The 19,173-nt window shown below is 47.2% G+C and overlaps 2 protein-coding genes across 3 annotated transcripts in view; one reads left to right on the top strand and one right to left on the bottom strand.

Moving 5' to 3' along the window:
* The window catches only part of mrpl11 (mitochondrial ribosomal protein L11), a 38,568-nt gene extending 33,636 nt beyond the window's left edge, over positions 1 to 4,932 (top strand). For both annotated transcript variants that reach the window (XM_061236453.1, XM_061236454.1), the window contains exons 4-6: positions 1,042 to 1,135; positions 2,013 to 2,172; positions 3,515 to 4,932. In XM_061236453.1, coding sequence (XP_061092437.1) covers positions 1,042 to 1,135; positions 2,013 to 2,172; positions 3,515 to 3,620 — 360 coding nt within the window. In that variant the 3' untranslated portion in view covers positions 3,621 to 4,932. The remainder of the gene's footprint in view (positions 1 to 1,041; positions 1,136 to 2,012; positions 2,173 to 3,514) is intronic.
* A 5,999-nt stretch (positions 4,933 to 10,931) lies between these two features.
* On the bottom strand, positions 10,932 to 18,456 carry npas4a (neuronal PAS domain protein 4a). The gene is made up of 8 exons (XM_061236293.1): positions 17,979 to 18,456; positions 17,175 to 17,338; positions 16,445 to 16,547; positions 16,026 to 16,326; positions 15,590 to 15,699; positions 15,255 to 15,390; positions 13,066 to 14,822; positions 10,932 to 12,817 (listed from the first exon to the last, which is right to left on the bottom strand). The coding sequence occupies exons 1-8, from the start codon at positions 18,151 to 18,153 to the stop codon at positions 12,789 to 12,791; spliced, it is 2,775 nt and encodes a 924-aa protein (XP_061092277.1). The 5' UTR covers positions 18,154 to 18,456; the 3' UTR covers positions 10,932 to 12,788.
* Between the last annotated feature and the right edge of the window lie 717 nt (positions 18,457 to 19,173).

Here is a 19,173-nt window from a genome sequence, read left to right as displayed (position 1 = left end):
TGTACAAGCTACCCCAATGCTTGTGCAATGGCTCTGATCAATTTCCCCTCTTTCCTAAGCTTCGAAATGGCTTGCATTTGTAAACCAAGGCTGCCTAACCCTGTTCCTGGAGATCTCCTGTCGTGTAGATTTTCACTCCAACCCTAACAAAGCACATCTCTTTCAATGGCTAGAGATCTTAATAAGATGCTAATTACTAGAATCAGGCTTGCCAAATTAGGATTGAAATGAAATCCTAGAGGACGATAGATATCCAGGAACAGGCTTGGGCAGCCCTGCAAAGCAGTGGTCTAGCAGGAATTTGCTTGAACCTGAATGTAGTCAGAGGAATTGAGGCAATCATTCATTTATACATGCATATAAATTTAAGAGCAGATAAATGCTTTGAGAACTGATGTTTTTTTTGCGTAGTGTGTTATGGTCACTGATTTCTTTTGAGAGGTTCCTTTTTGATTGATTTTGACACATCTGCTGCTGAAACCAGTGATGTCCTAAATGCTGTAATTGTGGTCACTTAGCCATTGAGGCTAAATCAATTGTGAAAAAAAAAGAAATGTTCGTAGATAAAGCAAATGGTGATGAGCCCTTTTAGTGGAAAGTTTTTTTAAACCCAAGCCCATGTTTTCAACATCCATAATTAATAGATTGTATAGAAGTATAACCAGCACCCACAGGGGTACTCCCAAGACCAGGATTAGGAACCCCTGCTTCAACAAATGCACTGCAAAAACTCTAAAATAATTCTGTCTGAACAAGTATTTTGATCTTTTATTTAAACCTAAATCTATTAATCTTATTTCTGTTACATGTTTCAAGGTGTATTTCCTTCACGGTTTATTTGAGGTGAGACTTGGAATTTCCTGACATTTCCAGAAGAGAATTTCACTTGTCAAGCAAGCAGTAGCTTAAAACTAGCTAATTTCCTTTCTACTTCAGAGAAAAATGAGATCTTAAGACTACAAGATTAAAACACTTTTTAAGACGGACATTTATTGCAGTGTGGGCAAATAAAACCTCTTTTAAAAATCTCTTTCCCCACAGCCCGACAGGACGTATGACTTGAAGATCAATCAGCCGACGGTGTCTTACTTCCTGAAGGCTGCTGCTGGCATTGAGCGAGGAGCAGGTAAAACAGGTGAGCCTGTCAGACGTCACTTCTCATTCCACCACCAGGCTCGGGAGCTAGCTATAGGTTCGTAAAGCTAAAGGTTTATATTTCACGTAATAGAAAGACCGACTTTCCCCCTTGGGCTTAAGATTGGATTTTTGATTCTACAGTTGATTGACTGATGTTCTGTGAAGTAGGCATTGGCAGTAAGGAGTTACCGGCTTACAAAGGGGTAAAAACTCTCTTTCTCTTTCCCCTTAGTGCAAATGGATCAGAACTCTTTGTGCTGGTTCATGATATTATTAATGCCGGAACGGCGCTGGGTTTAAAGTTCCACAAAGTAATGAATCATGAATTCTGGAAGATATCTGGTGCTGAAAGAGTGCTGTGTGAAGATTTAGGGCCAGATTTACTGAGACCTTTTAGCACAGGCATAACTAATAACCCAACCATACTGGTGCAAAGCAAATAATGAACAATCATTGGTTTTGCATGTTCTAAAAGGTTTCGTAAGTGCTAAAGGTCTTAGTAAATCAGGTCCCTTTTTTTTTTTTTTTTTTTTACCCTCTGCTTTAAGCTGATTTAAGCAGTAGGAGTGAAAAGGTTTCTCTCCTTTGTGGTGTACCATTTAATTAACTGTATGCTTTTTAAGTGTGGTGTTTTTTTTGTGATTGACCCTCTGAATGATCATTGAATGTGTAATTTAAAAAAAATAATACTAAATCCAGATTCTGACCCTCTCCTCTTTGACTGTCCACCTTGTCTGTTTCCTCCTTTCATCCCTGCTTCATGCCATTTTATCTTGCTTTGTGGATTCCCTCCCTCTTTTTTCCCCATTTCTTTCTTTCTCCATCCCTCTGTTTTTCTCAATTTCATACCTTGTTACCTGCCTCTCCCTCGTCAGGCCATGAAATTGCGGGAATGGTGTCCGTGCGGGCGGTGTACGAGATCGCCAAAGTGAAGGCCATGGATGAGAGCTTCAAACTGCGGAACGCCTCCCTGGAGATGGTCGTTAAGTGCATCATCGGCTCCGCCCGCTCGCTGGGCATCAAAGTGGTTAACGAGTGAGAGCCTGCAAAAACATCTGCTTTTCATTTTCTGTCACCGCTAAGTTCATCTTTTATGAGATGGTGTCTGATATGGTTGAGAACTTACCCTTTGATTATCTGCCCAAAACAAATCTAAGACAAATAGTGCTGTCAGAAGTAGTTTAAAAAGAGAAATGAAAGTGACTGCAGCAATAGTCCCATTAGCATGAACTTCTAATCCTCTGATGGATTTCATAATGATTACCATGGTGGAAACACCATTTTAAAGTTTGAAGCTTTTTACATTGCCACCTAAAGCCAGTTCAGATCAAAAAGTCAATGGAGAGGGATTTAAAATTTATGAGTTTTAGTTTTGCGCAAGAAATTTTGTTGAGTGGGAACTACCGCATTTTAAAACGAGAGCTAATTCAGCATGTTAAATATTGAGTTGAAGAACACCCGCTCTTAACTCATTATCATGGAAGCCATAATTTAATTGTTATTCGTCATCTTAATTGAGGCTCTGTAGTCTTCACTAGGTGATGTCATCTTAATATTTTTTATGAAAATCCGATTGTGCTTAACATGCACAGTTCCATCCGCAGTGACTGTCACTGACCATCAGTTCCACCCCACCCCACCTCACCCCACCCCACCGCACATGCACATGCATTGGGACTGGGACTGAGACTGTACACACACACACACACACACACACTGAGACTGCACACACACACACACACTGAGCCTGCACACACACACACACACACACACACACACACACACACACACACACTGAGACTGCACACACACGCACTGAGACTGGGTCATAGCTTGACCCTGTGGGGTCGTGTGATGAGAAGCCCTTCAGTTATTATGTGACTTGTCACAGTATTTCCTCCACCTCTGTGAGCCAGCACTTCCAGAGATAATGGCCTGGAAATACAAATGGCTTCCTTCACATCTTTATTATCAAAAATGCATTTTAAAAAACTGTGAGAGATATATTCATTAATATTATTATTTTTTTTTTATCTTTTTTTTTAGCGTTGCCTCTTCCTCATTTCTTTGACTTACAAGTTCTGGAGAATTCTGGTTCTATCGTAATTATTTTTGGGGCCTGCTACGCCATTTGAAGCTATTTTTAATGCATTGCTTTTGATCAGAATGAATTTTAAAAAGTGGTGATGTTTTTCCAGAACACGTTCCCATAAAAAGGTGCGCATAAAAATGAAATGATCGTTTGATTGTGTTGACTTATCTTTCCATGCTGCTGGGTGCTCGGTGTTTACCCTGTTCATCTGAAACCCCTCTCTCTCCGCCCCCCTCCTTTCATTGTTCTTTCTCATTGTGTCCTTTTCTCTCTGCCCTCCTTCAGTCTCACAGCGGAGGAGTACGCTCAGTTCATGGAGGAGAAGGAGGCCCGGATCCTGGCGGAGCAAGCAGCGGCCGCGGCTGAAGCCGAGGCGGCAAAGAAGAAGTGAACGCGCTCGCACACGCGTGTGCACCGCTCACACGTGTGTGCACTGATACTCTGTACCGCGTTCAGTTTCGGACTCTCACACATTTGTCATATCGATTTTTTTATTTTATTTTATTTTATTTTTTTTTTATTATTATTCGCTCATGTTGTGTGGGCAGGTTGATCTCTGCAGTGCCCCGTGGGGAGGTGTGCTCATGTGACCCCCGTGTCCTCAGAACTGCCTGCGGTCAGCTGCCGCTGCCTACGCTCACTGCAGCAGTAGAGGCTGTGCGTGGTCGGGTCCAGGGCTGCGCCAGGCTGAGTGAGCCAGGGAATCCCCTGCTGATCCAAACCCTCCCTCCCGCAGGCAGGCAACATGTGAGAGACTGCTGTCCACCATTGGCATTGGCTGGGTAAAGGTTCATTTCTGGACTGTGACCAAAGATCCAACGTTGGTGTTTTAGCTGGAGGTGCGGTAACGCTTTATTTTACAAGATGTTAATTACCCAGTATTTACTAGTTATTACAGTACTTAATAGTATTTTACGTGACAGTTATTTAGCTGACAGTTGAGCGCTTTTATCCAAAGCGACTTTGATTAGACTAAGCAGGGCACAATCCCCCCTAGGGCAATGTGGCTAAGGGCCTCGCTCTAGGGGCCAACAGTCCCATGGATCTTACCATGGATCATGGTAATTAACAGTCTGTAAAATAAAGTGTTACCTGGCTTGCCAACTGGGAGCCCTGCTTGTCATGCTGAATAGGAGTCCGGTTGGGTTTTGGGTTTTTGTTGTCGGTTCAGTTCAAGCTGGCAACAGCGATGGACCATGTCTTTATGGACTGGTTAGCATGTGGTGGTGATTAAATAATTCATTATAACATTACAGCAATGGTAAGTGTGACTTCTGGAAATAAAGTTTGCCTTTTTCCCCAAAGGGGGACACTACCTCTTTGCTTTTGGAATTAATAAAAAAAAAAAAGAAAGTTTGTGCTCCCTTGAATCAAAATGATGAAATCTAAAGTTAAGCCCCGCATGTGTTTCCTGTTTGCTCTTATCGAGAATAAGAGTATCCTCTCCTCTCACTGCTGATGGTGGCCTCCAGGTGTCTAGTTCAAAAGGAGAAGCGTTGTTCATTAGTCAGTCCCTAAATGCTGTTGACTTGGCAGAATCTGTGCTGCACTGATGGGCAATCTGTATGAATTGGCAGTACTTTTGACCCTTAGAAAATGAAAAATAAATAAATAAATAAAGGATAATCAAGGACTGTGCTTGAGGAACTTTTGGCGCAAATCTCTGATCTGTTTTTGGTGATTAAATTGTGTTATTATGGAAATGATGCCTGCAAAAATTGATTTTCTTTTACATAATTTGTGTGAGCTCCATTCAAGGTCTAAAACATCATACATCAAACTCCCATTACTGATCTAAAATATCAGCCAATTTAGAACATAATTTAGATATCTCTCCTGAATAAGATATGGTTAAGCATCAAAATTGAACGAAATTCAATTATTTCTTTTTTAAAAGTGTAAAGACAAAATTATATTTCAAAGTTTTACAGTGCAGTCTATAAGCATTACAGTGGTACTATTTCTGTTCTTACCAGCACATTTGATTTTAAATTAGGTTAAAGTGCAGACTGTCACATTTAATTTGAGGGTATTTACAGCCACATCAGGTGATCCCTGAAGAATGAAATTACTTTTTATTAATTGTCTCCTTTTTATACATTGACCAAAAGTAATTGGACCATTGGCTTCTCAGCTATTCCTGCTTCGTTAGTGTGTTAGTGTGTATTCCATCGTAGATATAAGAATGTGCAGGTATAAGAAAGCTTTCAGTTACTAGTTTTGATTCTAGGCTTTTGATTGCCTTTGGAGTCTGTTATTGCTGTTTGCCAAGGACCAGCATTGTGCCAATAACAGTCGATGAGGCTCAGAAAAAAATAACAGTCAGAGACACATGCGTACTAAAATACATAGTTTGGAGCATCATTAAGAAGAAAGGTAATTGGTGATCTAATAAATCGCACAAGGACAAGGAAGACTTCTACAGTTAATGGACAAAGAATTCTCACCTTCATGAAGTAAAACCCCAAACACCTGTCCAGTGGTTCAGAAACCAAAACTCGAGCAAAGCACCTCACCTCTTCTGTGGAACGTGGGGTTGGGGGTATTAGTTTGGGCAGGTGTGGCTGCCTCAGGTGCAGGCTCACCTGATGATCTAAGTCACGTGTCAAACTCCAGTCCTGGCGGGCTGTAATGTCTGCTGGTTTTTGGGGTGTTCTGGGTTCATTCAAGTCACTGATTGGTTAAAGTATCTACACGCCTTGTTCTCAAGGCCTTAATTGGCAGCTGATTGAAAGGAAACCGCAAAAACACGCTGACACTGCGGCCCCCTGGGGATTCAGTTTGACACCCCTGATCTAAGTGCTGAAGGCAGCAGCAGATTGAATCTGAAGTGTACAGAAGCACCATGTCAGATCAAGTGAAATCAAAGGCCTCATTGGACGGTGATTCATCCCACAGCAAGGCAATGATCCTAAAAACACCAGTGCTCTCTTTTTCCTTAAAGATGCTCCAAACACTTTCGATAATCCTGTTGTTTGGCCTATCTCTCTGACTGTTTTTTTTCTTCTTATCTCTCTGCCTCATAATGGCTTCCTTGAATTTCATTGGCACAGCTCTGGCCTTCATTATGACAATGGCAACAATGAACTCAAAAGCCTGCAATCAAGACTAGATGCTGAAAGCTTTCTTCTACCTTTGCTAAGGAAGCTATTGGATACACTTCCTATACAAATCACCCAGTATAGATTTAAATACCCTAAAAGGTGACGGTCTGCTTTTTGAGCTCATATTTATTGTTTAATCTTAAATCCAGTGTGCTGGAGTACATATCCGAAAGAACAGAAACGGTACCGATGTCCAAATACTTGCGGACTGCTCTGTATCTCAAACCAAAACATGGAGGAATTCAGAACCATTTAAATATACAGACCCACACATTGTATTCATGTTTATGTGCTTAGTATTGGACGAGTTTGAGGCCCCCTAATCGGGTGGAGCAGCCATCTATCATCATGTGTCTGAATCAATCAAAAGATTTCCTTATTTTGTTATATTATGTGTCTCTAACTGCCAATGGCAATGAAAATGTAATACAGTTCCATAATGTGATAAACCAATAATGTTAAATTTTGACAAGTTATTGCATTATTGTCAGAACGTTTCAATTTAGTTTGTATTGCGTTTCTTGCAGAGGACTGTCGCAAAGATGTACAGAGTAACAGAAGGGTGAGCACAAGGTAAACTCCACACTGAGTAGAAAAACCCTAAAACGGTGAGAAGCTCCCTGATAGGGAGACCTCTCAGGAGGAAGCTGTCTGTGAGGGGGGAGCCCATCCTCCGCTGACCGGCGAGGTGTAACGGTAGAATGGCCATAACAGCAATCGAATAAGAAATCTATTGCAGCATTGCAATCTCAGGTTGGGTGGATGAGTTACAGCTGAGGTGTTATATGAGGTTAAGCAGAAAGTCCACGTGAAGGGGTGTAGAATATGCAGTTGACAGGAGTGAGGTATGCCTCTGGAGCTCCAGGTTTCATCACGGCATGGGCTTGAACTAGCGGAGGGACGGGGATGGAACGGTCCGCAAACCCAGGCCGAGGGACGGGTCATTTATTTCAGGGAGACGTTGGCTCAGGAGGTAAGAGCAGTCGGTGGGCCGCTAGTTCGATCCCACCCTGGGTGTGTTGAAGTGTCCCTGAGCAAGACACCTAACCCCTAAATGCTCCTGACGAGCTGGTTGGTCGCCTTGCATGACAGCCGATCGCCATTGTTGTGTGACTGTGTGTATGAACGGGTGAATGAGAGGCATCAACTGTACAGCGCTTTGGACACAGGTGCTATATAAATGCCAACCATTTACCATGTTGCATTATCTGGTCCCTAAAAAAAACAGTAATGTAATATGGGCCAATTTCATAATTGACATTACCTGAGCAGGACTATTCACGAGGGGGTACAGGGGCCTTTGGACAGGCAGCGGAGAGATGGACAGGTCGGCTCACAGTGAGATAGATCTCGTGCAGACTGCTGAGCATCGCCACGCATAACAGTGGAGCAGCCTGGACCTCGTCCCTATACGCCATCTTCACTGACTTCCAGAAGGCTTTTAACAGTCCTGATCACAGCACTTTATTGGCTCTTATAACTCATTATGGCACCCCGCCAGAGCTTGTTATCATGCAGAAGATGTCCCAGTGGGGTGGGCTGGTGCACAATGGCTGCCTCTCATAATGCTGTTACTGGAGCTTCGTAAGACTGCCTGGCAGACGGTCGCAGATGTGGAGCCCGCAGGGAGCCCGCAGGGAAAGGGGAACTGTGGGAGGCCCCGGAAAACAGAAGATCTCTCCAGTCGCAAATGAAAGGGCACGGACACCACAGGGTGGAAAATAGCGCAAAAGACTGAGAAGGAGAGGCATTGTTCATGACCTGTGGAGCCCTTTCCCCTGTGTGTCTGAATAAATGCCGTCCCTTGATTAAGTGTGTTTGGGATGCAAGGATTGTTTGGCCAATTAACAGTGATAAGGTAGCTCAGATCACTTTGTTGTATACTTGAATTCATTTTAGAAAACTTCTGTAGCGTACAGCATTTTCATGTTCGTGACTGTTATGCTGGAATAATCAAGAATCAAGAAGTTGGCTCAGGGAAGAAATTAGCTTAATAGTTTCTGCAACTTTTTAAAGAATGGCCATAAATCAGAAGGTAGCTTGACTGAGTAATATATTTTAGTTTATTTACTTCATAAGCTTGCATAGCATTATGATTTAACGTTTTACTTTTATGAGTGTAAGTTTTGATTTATGGACCTTGTATCCATGACAGAACGCCCTCTACTGTTAAAGATATTTTGGACCAGTACAGCTCCTGTGTTTGGCCGCAAGAGGGCAGCAGTGCTCACTATATCACCATGGTTACAGATGATGTGAAATGTCTTCCCCTGTCTACTTGAGAATGGTGCTCTAAATATTCACGTGCAGCTAATATAACCTGACGTTTGAATCGGGTGTAGCGCTTCCCTCCGTTGATTCTCCACTTCACCATTGCCCCAGGAAACCAAGTTGGTCAGTCTGCGAAGGCTTGCGGCATTTGGATCAATTTATCACAGTGAACGCTTGCAGTTCTTGCGTATAGCCACACGGTGGTTTAAAGACCGCAATATGAATTTTTACGCAGAATTTGCTGAAAAGTTGCAGTATTTCATTTTGGTCCCAAGAGGGCAGCATATGATTCTCCAAGTACAGTACGTAGCCCTAGCAAAAGGGTGAAAGTTAAATACCAATGTCTCTGTTTTGCCGCAAGGTGGCAATGGCAGCTACAGCTAAAAATAAAGAGTGATTTTTTTTTTTTTTTACATTAAATCTTTAATTTGAACATTTGAATCAATCATTATATATGAGTTGAGTTTTGGTACAGGTAACGGTCGCCTTCATCCTGTGTAAGTTCACGAGCGTCCCCGTGTGAATGGCGCGCCTTATCCGTCTTTCAGTGCCCGTCAGATGTGCCTGGTGTGTCGGAGGAGGCGAGCGAGAGCGAGAGCGGCGTGGCGTGAGCCCGCGGCTGAGTGATGGAGCGGGAGAACAGGCGAGACGGACGGCACGCGGCACACGGCAGAGGTGTGAATACGCTAATGAGAGGCAGTTGGAGGAGGAGGAGGAGGAGGAGGGATGAGCAAGTGACACGCGGCAGGAGCGGGTCACTGAGGTGTGAAGGGCCAGAGCAGGGGCAGAGGGACATCTGGAGAAGGATGAGTGTGGGAGAGGAGGAGAGGAGGAGAAAATGGCCCCAGATCTTCATGAGCAAAAAAAAAAAAAAAACCCCCAACGATTGTCATTCCGGTCCGGTCTATTTATACCTCTGTGGAGAGGTCAGAGCCTGCACCGGGAGGGGCGGAGTGAAGGAAAAGAGTTTTTCAGAAGCACTGGGTCAAAAGAGTCGTGGAGGAGAGAGGGCTAATATTATTCTCTGAGGTGATGTTGAGGATGGGGCAGAATCTATGCGGATAGGCGCCAGGTAGAGAAGTTCAACCTTGGTTCACAAGAGTGTTTGGATGTGTGAATACATGAGTCCTTTCATTGAATGGTGGATGAAAAAAAAGAAGGGATTCTTCTGCACAGCAACACGGCCCTGCTTGTGTCTCTCTCTCCTTCTCTCTGCCTATCTGAGGCGAGGGAGGGAGGGAGTGGGGGGGCTACGCATTGTGCCCTCCAGCAGGAAAGCCCATATATGGAGTGTGACGGCATTGGCGTGTGCTGTCGGAATAGCAGGTACGCTGAGAGAGTGTGGGCTGCGGAAGAAGGGAGGGGGGGCAGGGAGGGAGGGTGTGTGTGTGTGTGTGTGCCAGCTACTCGATGTGTGTGTGCGTGCCTGTGTGCCAGCTATTCGATGTGTGTGTTCTTCTGTGTGTGTGTGTGCCAGCTATTCAACGTGTGTGCTATTTTATGTGTGCTTGTGTGTGTGCCAGATTTTCGACGCCTGTGTCTGTGTGTGTGCCTGCTATTCGACGTGTGTCTGTGTGCTCTGTAACGTGTGTATTCGGCATGTGTGTGTGTGTGTGCGCGTGCCTGCTATTCGATGTGTTTGTGTGTGTGTGTGTGCCAGCTATTCGATGTGTGTGTGTGTGTGCCTGCTGTTTGATGTGTTTGTGTGTGTGTGTGCCAGCTATTCGATGTGTGTGTGTGTGTGTGTGCCTGCTGTTTGATGTGTGTGTGTATGTGTGTGTGTGCGTGCCTGCTGTTTGATGTGTGTGTGTGTGTGCGGGCCTGCTATTCGATGTGTGTGTGTGTGTGTGTGTGTGTGTGCCAGCTAGTCGGTGCGCGCGTGTGTGTGTGTGCGTGTGTGTGTGTGTGTGTGTGTGTGTGCCAGCTAGTCGGTGCGTGTGTGTGTGTGTGTGTGTGTGTGCCAGCTATTGCGTGTGTGTGTGTGTGTGTGTGTGTGTGCCAGCTAGTCGGTGCGTGCGCGTGCATGCGCGCGGGTGTGTGCTCCCGCCTGCTGGAGTCTATAAGTGGGAATCTGATTGTGTCCGCGTGAGTGCGTCTGCGTGGAGCGTGTGCGTCAGTCTGAGTCAGACGCCACCTCATCCTGCCTGCGTCAGAAAGACGGAAGGAGCCAGCCTCAAATCGGGGATGAAAGGACGGACAAAAGAAGGAGAGGAAGCTCGCAGGGGGACAGGTGGAGGGAGGGAGGGAAAGAGGACAGCCCTGGAAAAGTACGAGGAGAGTAGGGGCGCAACTGGAAACATTTCAGATTAAAAGGGAGACTGAAGACATTTCACTTCCTTAAGTGCACTTTAATATAAATGCATTTGACAACCAAATACACTTATCAGCAACACAAGAGAACACTGATCCACAATGTCCATTCTTATTAAATATCATATCTCATGTATGTATTGTTCTTGTATAATAAAAATGTCTTTGTACAGATAGATATATTTATAGAAATATACAAATGTATACAATCTCTTCATTCCACAATGTTAATCGCTATACATCTTATACACATATCAATAGAAATAAGAAATATGCAAGTTGATTGAACAGCATTCATTTTTCAATTCACACATTATTATTAATAGTATACTTTTAAACATTTTATCAGTTAAATAGATAGAACGTAGGAATCAATCCTTTACTTTACCGTAGACAACTCTACGTTAGCGTGTCGACACCATGGGAATAGAACCATTCTCAACCCGTGTCGCTTAGTAACTGAATAGAAATAGTACCCATCCCTATTTTCCAGCTCATTTTTTAAAACAAAACTTCTTGTAACTTTGGATATTTCCCCTCTTTAAAAAGAAGAATCACTCATACATTCAGACACCTGTTACCAGACCGAGACACCTTACACAGTAAGCCAGCTGCAATGTTACCAAGGTTTTTACTGGGTTACTGTCTGGCGTCGCACTGTTGTGTGTTCACACTGGGCACTACAGCTAGATAATAAGTAGAATTCCATAAGTAAGTCGTGGGTTTCTGGGCGAATGGCGGCCGCTGGATATCGCGAGCATTTGCGAATGTGGACGTCGCAATACCCTGTCGTAGCCGCGTCTACCCCATCCCGTTGGACTTACCGCCAGAGGGCCATGAACTCGGCTCCCCGGGCGCCGGACACAGAAGCGAATGTACAGGCCGTTTCCCCAGTGCCGCATGCCTTTTAAAACTGCACACAGACTAGGTAACGTCATTCTCTGTTTTACACGAAAAATGTATACGAAAGGGAGAGGCTCTCAGAGGTTTCCACTGCAGACGTAGCGTGGCAAACGTGATGCGCCTCCCCTTTCCTTCAATACATACTGGTACATGTACTTCACGTATTAAGAAACATTTGTACAGCACATTGATAAAAACGAGTCTGAAATGAGTAAGTAACCACAAGTCAAATGTTGAAAAGCTGCAGCCACAAACTCAAAGCTCAAAGGCATTTGAAGTATCAAATTAAGCTTGGATTTTCATACTGGTACAAAAGCTGGATGCGATATTTGTGCATTTTGACAGCGGCATCAAGTTTTTGATTGGCAGGTGGGCCCACTGATGGGAAGAGTCCCATTGAAGTGGGCCGGGTTGCTGTGGCTAGCGCCCCGGTGGGGATCTGTTAAGATCGATAACTGTCTTTCACAACATTTGTGCTTTGTGTTTGTATTGCTGCATCACAAGCTTTGAGCAGTAAAATGGCGGTGTTGTTTCTTCTCGAGAGCAAGGAAAAACATGTTTTTTTTTTAAGTTCACACTAGAAGTTCCTCACTACAAGTGAATACGAGTGCATCTGTAAGTTGAATTGCGCTTACATGGTCAGAGATCTCATTCTCTGTCTCTGCTCGAAACAAAAGCTCGTTACAGAAACGCAATGTGACACAGACTGAACTAAAACTCAGGCCACGCTCAAATCCGCACAGCCATAATGTTGCACCATAATCGAAATATAAATACATGGATAAATAAATCAACATAATTAGAAGACAATCTTTGTTCGTCAGACGTACGGTAGATAAGTAAATGTCCGTTTGGCTTTTATATACATTATGTATATATTTATACAGTAAATATTCTTCACTTTTCAGTAAAAGTAGCTCCACGAAATATGACAATATGCCATACTTAATGAAGTAAGTCACAGACTTATTTTAGAACGGAGGATCACTTCCACTCCCATCTGAAAGACAAAAGCGAGAGAGAGAGGAAGATGGGTTAGTATATTTCACTGAGCGTAAACGAAACCTCTAAAGAACACACTCATGCAGAAGGAGGTCTGTCCCAATACTCAAAAAACGTATCCTCCTTTCCTCCACTCGTCTCCTTCTCCTATCTGGAAGTATGGGCGAGCAGACGAGTGGAGGAAGGTAGGATGCATTTGTGGAGTGTTGGGGCGCACCCACGGACATGGAGGACACCTGCGCTCACCTTCATGGAAGCACTGTTGCGGCGGGTGGCATTGGAGTTGATACAACTCAGGTTGTTGCCCCAGGTCAGGGGCGATCGAGGCACCTGCCCCAAACACGGGTTCCAGGGCGGCCAGCTCCTCCAGGAGGGACTGGGCGCAGGGCAGGCCGGGGGCGGAGGGGCCGAGGGCCGCGGCAGGGCTGGACTCCGGGGAGGCGGTTATGAGCAGAGGGGGGGATTCTGGGATAGAGCACGAGGAGGAGACCTCCACCTCCATGTCCATCTCCATCCCCCCCGCTTCCGCCAGCCCGGCCCCTGCCACGCCCACGCCGCCGCCCGCTGTCAGCCCGCCCCCGGCCGCGCAGTTACAGTGCGCCGATTGGACGCTACAGAAGTGGCTGAGGCCCACAGCGGAGCCCCCTTCGGTGTGGGAGGGGGGGTGCCAGTACACCGGGGTGGGGGGGGAGGGCGGGGGGCAGGAGGGGGTGGGGGAAGACGGGCAGGGGGAGGGGGTGGAGGAGGCAGAGGTGGAGAGGTCCTGGAGCAGGGTTTCTAAGAGACTCTCTTCAAACAGAGAGATGTCGTCGGGGAGCAGGGGAAGGTCCAGGCCTCTCCAGGGCTTGATGGTGTAGAAGTCGTCCATCATGGGGGTGGGCTCCACAGCCGGCTCGGCCGCGGGGAGAGACGGGGAGAGGGAGGGGGAGGAGGGGGACGAGGTGACCACGGAGGGGGAGAACTTCGGGAGGAGGGGGTCGGGGTAGAACCCTTCGGCCAACGAGCTGAGGTGTTGGACCAGGAGGGAGATCTCGGCTCTCTCTTTCTCTCGCTCTCTCTCCAGCGAGAAGAAGGCCATGCCCGACTGCTTTCCGGGCGAGGCTTCGGGGGTCAGGAGGCCCTCCGGGGGGTACGGGAGGGGCCCGAGGGGCACGTCCACGTAGAGCGGGCCCCGGACCTCGGGCAGGGTCATGACCGTGCAATCCCCGTCCCCGGGACTGTCGGGGGTGGGGGGCAGTTTCTCGTACAGCCCGGCGCCGCACGGTTCCCCCGGAAACAGGAGCTCGGAGGAGGGCGGGGACAGGGTCAGGGGGAGGAGCGTGGACTGGGTCATGGGGGCGGGGCTGCCGGCTGTTGTCACGGCGGGGGCGGGGGGAGAATCGGTGGGGGCGGAGGGGGCCATGGCCATACCGGGCTGTGACGGGGAGGTGGTGCCACTGCGGTCTAAGCTAAAGAGAGGCTCTCCGAACAGGAAGCTCCCCCCGCCCAGCTGGGGGGTGTACGGAGGGGTGCAGACGATCTCCTTCCCCTGCTGGGGGTTGGAGGCGGAGATGGGGGGCAGGGGCAGGGGCAGGGGCAGGGAGGGCAGAGGGGGGTCGAGGGGGAAGGACGGGGGCAGGAAGATGTTCTGGGTGAGGAAGTCCAGGTCGGACACGGTGGCAACAGTCACCGGGGTGGAGGACGTGGAGCTGGCCGGGCTGGGAGCCGGGCCGGCGGGCTGCTGCTGGAAGAGGCTCTCCTCCTCCAGCGAGGACAGGCTGGAGCGAGGGTCGCCCTCCATGCGGGAGGACTCCCCGGCAGCGCCCCCTAGCTCCTCGGAGGAGCCGGTGCCGCAGACGCTGACGCTGAAGTCGAAGGACTGCCCGGACAGGCCGCTGCTGCTGGGCGTGAACACCTGGTCCGGACTGGACAGCGTGTCCGGGGACTGCAGCGAACTCAGGGCCAGGGTCAGCTTGGTCTGCTCCGAGCACAGCTGCTGTCGCACCGACCAGGCCTCCGATTCACTGCAGGAGGAGGGGGGAGAGAGGGGAACAGGTCAGCTACGGTCTCAGGCTTTCCACGTCACAATATACTGACATCTGACGAATCCATTCTTGTTTGTTAAAAATGTCAGACAATGTTGATTCGATAATGAGAGGTTTTGTAGGGAAGGGAAGATGGTGGAGAACAATGCGTCCCGATACTCAAAAAACTGCATCCTCTTTTCCTCCGCTCATCTCCTTCTCCTATCTGGAGGTATGGGGAGAGGAGATGAGTAGGGGAAAGTGGGAAGCTTCTTTGGAGTATTGGGACACACCCTTAATGTTTACCGTACCACCATGTCACCACCATGCTCAGAGAATAGCTGGTGGTGTGTAAGGGTGTGTAATAATAGAAGCATATATAAATATAACAGTGTGACTTGAATGATCCTAGGGATGGTTGAAGGGTGGTACCTGATGACGTAGTTGTGGCTGCTGATTGGGTGTTTCCCTGCCTCCAGCTGTAGGACCATGTAGAGCCACACCCACGAGCTGTCAGCTGACTCCACCCTCACCACCATCTCCACCCGCCCTTCCCCTCCTTCACGGACTGCAGAGAGAGAGAGAGAGAGAGAGAGAGAGAGAGAGAGAGAGACGTAAGTACTGTGACACTCCACAAACCAACGCTGCAGTGTTGAGTAACAGGTGAATCACATTTGACTTTTTTCGGTGGGTTAAATGTGACCCGTATGTGTTGTGTGAGTAACTCGGTTGTGGGCGGCGGGGGTAAGTTTAGCAGGGGCACTCACGCAGGCTGCAGTGCTGTGCGGAGGCGTGTGAGAGGTCCTGTGGATGGAGCAGGCTGTACCAGGAGCGCGAGCGCAGGGCCGCCACGTCGAAGCCCAGGTACACACTCACACTGCGGAGAGAAGCTGCTGTCAATCACACTGTCCTATTCAGGCCTTTCGAACAGCATCCTGACCTGCTGCACAAACACACCTAATGCCCCTGGTAAGATAAATGAAGGGCCAGGCTTAGATTAAGCTTAGTCCTGGACTAAATGGAATTTTGAATGGAGAATCTCCATTGAGGATTGAAATTAGTCTCGGACTTAGCTTAACCTGTGTCAAACATTTCACTGTACATACATGATCAATAAAGTCTCTTGAATCTTGAAGCTGGCCCTATATATGATATATATCTGATAGCTCAGGGTAGAGTAGCGTAATCAATGAAGCCCCTCACCTGTCCTGGGCCTCCTGCAGTCTCATGTCCCGGCTGTGCTGGGAGTGGAAGCAGGCCAGGAAGAAGGTGCGGTCAGGAGGCGGGGTCAGGACGGACTCTCCCATAGGAAGAGGTTGGGGTGGGTGGGGCTCCAGGGGAGAGCAGAAACACACCCACACCGGGTTGGAGGTCCAATAGGAGGCGGGTGAGGAGGCGGGGAAAGGAGGGGACAGGCACCGTGCCCGGATCAGCACCAGCTTGTTTCCGGCGCTCTGTCTACGGACCGATTTGGAGGTGTTGAAGCGGCAGCGGAACAAACGCTCTGTACCGGGGAGAGAGAGGGGGAGGCTGATCAGCACAGCAGGAGAGGCAAACATGCCATCGGCGGTTCATCTGTATGTCTCATACGATGGGCATCGAGGTTAACATACTGAACATACCTGTGTCAGGTGAAGTTAAAGGGACCAGGTTGCTCCTCATGACAAAGTGGTCGGTAGGATCAATGATATCGTACACGCTGTCACCCTGGGCAACCAGATCCACCTGAAAAAATCAGACAGGAGAAATGCTCAGTGAATACATCCGCCCATGCTTCTGCTCAAAATACCTGCGCCGCATTCATTCTGACCAGAAGATGTTTCCCTGCACCTACATGAAATATCCCTCCGTTTGGTTATTCAATCCTGCTGCATTTGTCCTCGTTCTCTCAACCACCAGAGTGAATCATAGCCACTCTCCCTGCCCCCCCCCACTCACTTTGATTTCCTGCTATTAGAACCCAATCAGAAATTAATCATTATGTCCCTATGAGCCTCACTTTACACATTGCCTCTCTCTCTCTCCCTTTTTTAATGGTGACCTCTTGAGTGCCTGCCATTTTATAATTGTTGGGTAGACTATGAATCACCCAAACTACACAACAGCAGCCAGACAGAGAGAGAAAAAATGTATCTGTAATTGACACATATCTGCTGTTTAGGAAAATACCAGGGACTGAATCATATTCATTCAATATTTATGTGCATCCATGGCCGATAATTCTTTGAAAATATTGAAAATATTACTGATGTACAAGTTATTATATCATGGCGATAAAACTGCTACCTGTTTCATCAATTTAATCAAATATGTGACATCTAAACTGCCATTTTATCCTGTTTAATGACTCACCATAGAATGTCCGAGATGTTCGGTGACGCTGTCGGACAGGTAGAGCAGTTTTCCCTCCCCAGTCAGCAGAAGTAAGAACCCTGGCATGTCCTGCACCACCTCCGATAAGTCCTGGAAGGACAGGTACTTTGCGCTCTCTTCATGACAGCCTGCCATCGTGGCTTCTGAAAATAGAAAAGACACACACAGGTTTATAAATGTTGTAATCGTTTGGCACTCGCTCCAGACACTTTGATAGAGTAGAATTTCTTCTCTGGTGCATAAACACACCTCACTGAGTATTGCTGTCCCCAAAATCCAGCTCGCGCCCATTCTACTGCGAGGGACACAGCGAACTCGCTTTCATCATTCCTTGCGTTGTTCTTGCAACGGTCTCACAATTTCAGCACCCAGGACAGCGCCCGATGCATTTCAGAACTATGGACAGCGATGGTTGACTCTCAAACCATAATACGTCAAGCAAAAGTCTTCGTCTACATGAATATTAGCCTCCACGCCATGTACATTGAGATAATGCGCATCAAATCATACCCAAAGGCAATCCTAAACTAAACGAAGCCACGAAGTTCACCTGTTGATTCAACGTTGCTTGTGGTGCACTGGAATTGTATTCATCTTTAATGGAAACGACCCAAATAGGCTACTTTATTTCGATAGTATTTCTTCACGAAAGATCCCAATATTTTTCCACTTTGCAGCAAACAATTTCAATGCATATAGACTTTGAAAAAAAAAATTATCTTACGAGAAGACGATATACATGTATATATACAGTAGCCAATATATCTCAAAAGGTGTTTTTACCTTGAGAGAAGAAGACCGATTTTCTTGTGTACATGCAGGCAAGCGACATGATGTGCAGGTAGGAGAGTCGAGCCTTGTCCGCATCGGAGATCGGCAGCAGGTCCTTCAGATTCCGAATCTCTGCGTTAATTTGGTCCCTCCGAGCCTTAGACGCTCCCTTCGTGGATCGATACATTGTGCCCAGAGTAGCCGTCAAAAGAAGGTTTCAGGTACGGAATCTGCTGAGTGTTACTGCCTAACTAAAGTAACTGCTGTTGTTTTTGCGCCAATTCTAACAACTGCTTGCTACTTTAACAAGTTAGCTGTGCTGCTTTTCTACGGCAGTTTAAAGTTTAAAATTCCAGAATCCTATCTTCTGGTGTGGTGGTACTGCGCTACAGTCCGCCCCAGCACATGGCTCGGTCGGCCGGCCGGCGGTTTGATCTTTCTCTCCCCCGATTCAGAGTGTGAGTCAGTCGGCGGCTGGTCGCCGTCTCTCGCCCAGATATCGGGAGCCCGTGAATCTGGTGGGTTGACTCTGCTCGCCGGTAACTTATATAGGCTGGGACTCCGCCGGCATAGGGGGGCCCCCAATGCGCTATCAACGACGTAAGAAAGAAGGGGGGTTAGGAGAGGATGGAGGGAGGTAGAGAGGGGGATTGATATATCTCATTTCAATACTCCGCCCGCCCTCCCTCTCTCTCTGCGCCCCCCCTCTCCCCATCCCTCTCTCTCGCTCCATGACTATGCTTCGACGTCAGCTCCTCTCTCTACCCGCCGATGACGTTGGCTTGATACAGGGAGCTCCGGCGACGCAAAAAGCCAGATTTGGACAAAACCGAGAGAGGGGCGTGGACAAACGTAGATGGAGTCACCGAGCCCCCGGTGTAATCAAGCGGGAGGGGGTGGTAGAACTCGTTATCACTGAGCTGAAACTGAGCTGCGTACGAAATAGATATCCAACCTATCTCGAATCATTCCTGCATCCCTTTCTCCATAGCATTCTCTATCTTTCCCCAAATTAATGCGTTGGTGATAACAGTATTTCATCGTAAATATATGCCTACCCTAATTCAGGGCATCTGTCTTAGTGAAATATCAATTTATCTTTAATGTCTTACCGTGTTTCAATAATCTTATGTTAAATGTAAAAAAAAATCCGGGACATTTTTTACATATTGCTACAATTATATCAAACCATTATATCGGTGGAAAA

Source organism: Conger conger, chromosome 3 (assembly GCF_963514075.1).
Source record: "Conger conger chromosome 3, fConCon1.1, whole genome shotgun sequence".
NCBI lineage: Eukaryota > Metazoa > Chordata > Actinopteri > Anguilliformes > Congridae > Conger > Conger conger.
The sequence above is the reverse complement of the archived record's forward strand: the minus strand, read 5'-3'. Positions and strand labels throughout refer to the sequence as shown.